The sequence below is a fragment of the Austrofundulus limnaeus genome, unplaced genomic scaffold (genome assembly GCF_001266775.1).
Source record: "Austrofundulus limnaeus strain Quisiro unplaced genomic scaffold, Austrofundulus_limnaeus-1.0 Scaffold199, whole genome shotgun sequence".
NCBI classification, from domain to species: domain Eukaryota; kingdom Metazoa; phylum Chordata; class Actinopteri; order Cyprinodontiformes; family Rivulidae; genus Austrofundulus; species Austrofundulus limnaeus.
In genome coordinates, this window is record NW_013952601.1 from 91,445 (window position 1) to 95,300 (window position 3,856).

Consider the following 3,856-nt stretch of genomic DNA (forward strand, 5'->3'; position numbering starts at 1 on the left):
CCCCTCCCGCCCGGAATCCCTCACAGCAGTCAAGGACACATATTTCACCTAAACACAACAAGTCACAAACTAAAAAACAGAACGGAACAAACGAACGTAAAAGAAAACATAGAAAGCGGATGGTTTTTGGTTATACAATGCGTGTTCACACACCACCAGGGGGCCAAAATAAATCAACTCTTGGTCATCAATCGTGGGTATCATCATCATCATCAGATGCTTGGCAGGCGACTGCGAGCGCGATCGCCTCAACTGTCAGTTACCGGAGTCCCTCGGGTCGAGAGCACAATCCGACCCCCCGCACTCCTGACTGATGACAGAGCTGTGAATGAGACTGCTTGACAGGGATTTGGGCCTGAGCTCACAGGTCAGGTAGGAGGACTCCTCCAGCTCAGTGTGCAGCGGGGAGCACTGGCCATCTGGAGGGCCGTAGGCACTGCTGTCTGACGCCCCGTCCCTCTCTTCTTTGGACTCTTGGTTGGCCAAGTCCAGGGGCGCGCTGCTCTTGGTGGGACTGCTAGACGCAGATGGGCTCTCTTGTAGCGGTGGACTTAGTGCACGCTGCGATTTTAAGTAAGGTTTGACATTGGCCACGAGGATAGTACTGTCCCGCTGTTCTTTTCCAAACGTGGTGAGGGTTTTTCTGCTGTTGCAGCTGATGGTGCCATAAATCTCTGTCTCTACCATGGCATCCATTCCCACAGGGATGAAAAGGTTGGTGCGATTATCTGCGCTGTCTGCTTGGCTTCCTACCCGTAACTTTGGCATCCAGCATCTGTCAGAATGTCCCAGTGCACGACATTCATCGGTGCAGTGGACTGATTTGTCTTGCTCTGCAAAAAAACAGTTAAAACATTTGTTATTGGAGTCTGCTGGGGTAAGTATAAACAACCCAGAGGAAAATAGAGATGACATTTTGAAGGATGAGCAGTAATATTAAAACACAGCAAACAAACAAATTCTACTCATATTTTTAAAATTTCACTACAAACTACAATATCTTCGCTGACATGCCTTTTTTTTGTCACAGGAATTTTCAAAATAAACATCACCCATCTTAAATAATAGAATACCTCTATTTTCTCTAGAATTTGTAAATGTATTTTATTCCTAAAACTAATTATGATGCACCGCTAATGTGAAGCTGCACAATATTGTTCAATGGGAAAGTTAATTAGCCCCTTTTTTTTCTTTCTCTCTTTTTTTTGTATAAATAAAGCAAATGAGTGATTTGTCCTACTTATGAAACATTTTCCCTCTGGTATTATCAACAACCTGCGTAGGTGTTCTCCTGGAAAATATCATCTGGTGCAGAGGAAGTGATGTTTTTCATTTACAATTTCATCAGATGTAGGCTGTGTTAAAAAGAAAGACTAATTTTAACTCGGCAAGATTATTATTTTTTTGCCATTTATAACAAAAACAGGTGAGATGGTATTAGTCAAAATGTTCTTTATGCTCGTTACACTAAGTTTGTCTCACTTTTAGGCGTCATCTTAAGCGAAAGTATTTTTTTTTCTTTCTCTGTGTTTATTTTTTAAAGTTTCTAATTTTTTGTGTGGTTTATTTGTTTTTCATCTCATCTGTGGCATTTAAACAAGTCTTTTTTTGACTATATGCACAGCATGTCTTGATACAAATGCCATACGTTGTTTGCATACAAAATGTATCTACCTACAAGGTAATGTAGTCTAAACCAAAAAAAAAAAAAATACAAATAAATAAATAAATACACACTTTCAAAATTATCTTTGGATTGCTCATTTACCTTGTTACACTCCTGCTGCACATTGTGCAGCAATTTATCATGCACAAACACCAGCCACAACACATCAAACATAAATGCCTCATAAAACTGTGCCCCTTTGCCAGCTTGCTCGTGTCAGTATCAGTGCTGAAGATGCATCCTCCTCCGATTGGCTGAACATTAGTGGGTGCTCCCCTGCTCCTGTGTTAGTCAAGATGATGTTCATCCAGGGTGACAGGCGTACAGCCTTTACCTCTTCACTTTTGACAGATATGAGTGACCACACAGGTACTCGTGGTAGCCATAAGTAAAGACAGAGTCTTTTTGTTCTCATTTCTACATTTTCTTAGTACAATTTCAGGTGATTTTTACTTTTCAGACACTTTTGTTAGAAGATTGTAATCTTCATGTAAGATTTTTCTTTTTTTGTTTCTGCATTTCAAATTGTATTTTTTTACCCATTTGCTTAAATAAACCAAAATTGCTTTGATAAAAAATAGAAGAAGAAAAAAAATCTATCTGTAGCTTCCTTTTATAGAGCAGCTTGAACAGAAAAAAATATTACCCATCCATCCATTGTACCCATTTATAGTGATGGGGGTGGAGGGCAGTCCTGGAGACTATCCTAGCTGACATTTGGCGAGAGGCAGGGCATCCTACACCCTGGGCAGGTAGCCAGATTAACACTAGAACAAAAATATCCCATTGAAATTAGATTTCAAAATTATAATTTAAACCACACACGCTCATTAGCTTTGCCCTGACCATTTTTGTAATTATTTTAAAAGGAATTTGGTGCATAATCAGAAGCATTTCTTGGCTCTTTTCTTCTTTTTTTTTCACTTTAATTGTATGGGTTATGAGGGGGTGTGGTAATGGTGGGGACTTTTAGAGGCAGATTATAAAGCTTGTTGTTTTAAAAGCTTTGTGGGATTCAGGTAGATTTATCAGATGAGCTCTGTTTAGCAAAATATAAAAAAATATGTATATTTTTAAATGCATTAAATAAAGTGAAAAACTACACATTTGAAAGGGCAATTCACAAAAAATGGATGAATAAACAAACAGATTAGTCCTAAAAATCATACACGCGCATATAAATAGTTCATATCACTAGAAAATAAACTAAAAATGACATACTACTTAATTTTATAAACCTTTTTTACTTTGACGTTAACTTTACAACACATTCAGCCAGAAATTAGATATTTATTGCAGAGGTGCATCAGCACTACAGCTAGCTGCTGCTGCAYACTTTACTGTTATAAACAACCCAAATAACGTCACATAAATAACGTGATGTAAAATTCGATCAGTTTAAAGGTTTAGAAAATATGTTTTTTGGATGAAAGTTGCTTGAAAAAGCAGCAGTTGGCTTGCTCTGACTAGTGGTAACTCATCAAATCAGTCAAATTTATATTTTATTTCTGAAATCAGTGTCTTTCAAGAGCTATTTTTCTAAACAAACCTACCTCAAAAAATTGAAACTATCGTTTTAATGCCAACCAAATGGTAGTTAAAGTGGTCAAGTATATATTCAGCTTTAGCTTTAATACTGCTGGCAACTCAAACACCTTTGTGTATACATGTGGGTTGTTGTTTGTAGTAAAAAAAAAAAAAAGGCAGAGAAAATGGCAAGGGCTCTATCTTTGTGCCATAACTCCCTCCTGCAGATTTCACACCACACCTAATCCTGGAGGCATAAAACAAGCTCACAGAGAGCAACACATACAAGGGAAAAAAARGCAATTTTCATGGCGTTGTGATGTAGAGAGTGTCAATTCTTTTTTTTTTCTTTTTCAGAGACCATTTTACTMAGCTATCAAAATTAATTTGACAATAATGCACCGAGGTGTTTTGCATGTAAGGGCATGAAGCAAAATGTCAAAAATGTCTTGTAAGTTGGTGGTGGTGGGGGGAATAATAGTTTTCCTTCATTTGTTATACATGAAAATGAAACAGCAATTTCATCCTCCTGTTGTTCTGTCAACTGATTTACCTTTACTCTAATAAATGGGTTTTCTTTGCACTGGTTTCCATAATAGTGGAACAGCTTGTTTCAAAAATACACAAATAAAGTCCAACGGTGATCACTGAATTTATTAGAGT

At 37.7% G+C, this 3,856-nt stretch overlaps 1 protein-coding gene across 1 annotated transcript in view; it reads right to left on the reverse strand.

The window, feature by feature from the left end:
• Positions 1-13: 13 nt before the first annotated feature.
• Positions 14-3,856, reverse strand: part of LOC106524735 (protocadherin-17) — a 17,302-nt gene continuing 13,459 nt past the window's right edge. Inside the window, exon 4 of the mRNA XM_014018660.1 lies at positions 14-833. Within this exon, the coding sequence (XP_013874114.1) occupies positions 256-833 (578 nt within the window). The 3' untranslated portion in view covers positions 14-255. The remainder of the gene's footprint in view (positions 834-3,856) is intronic.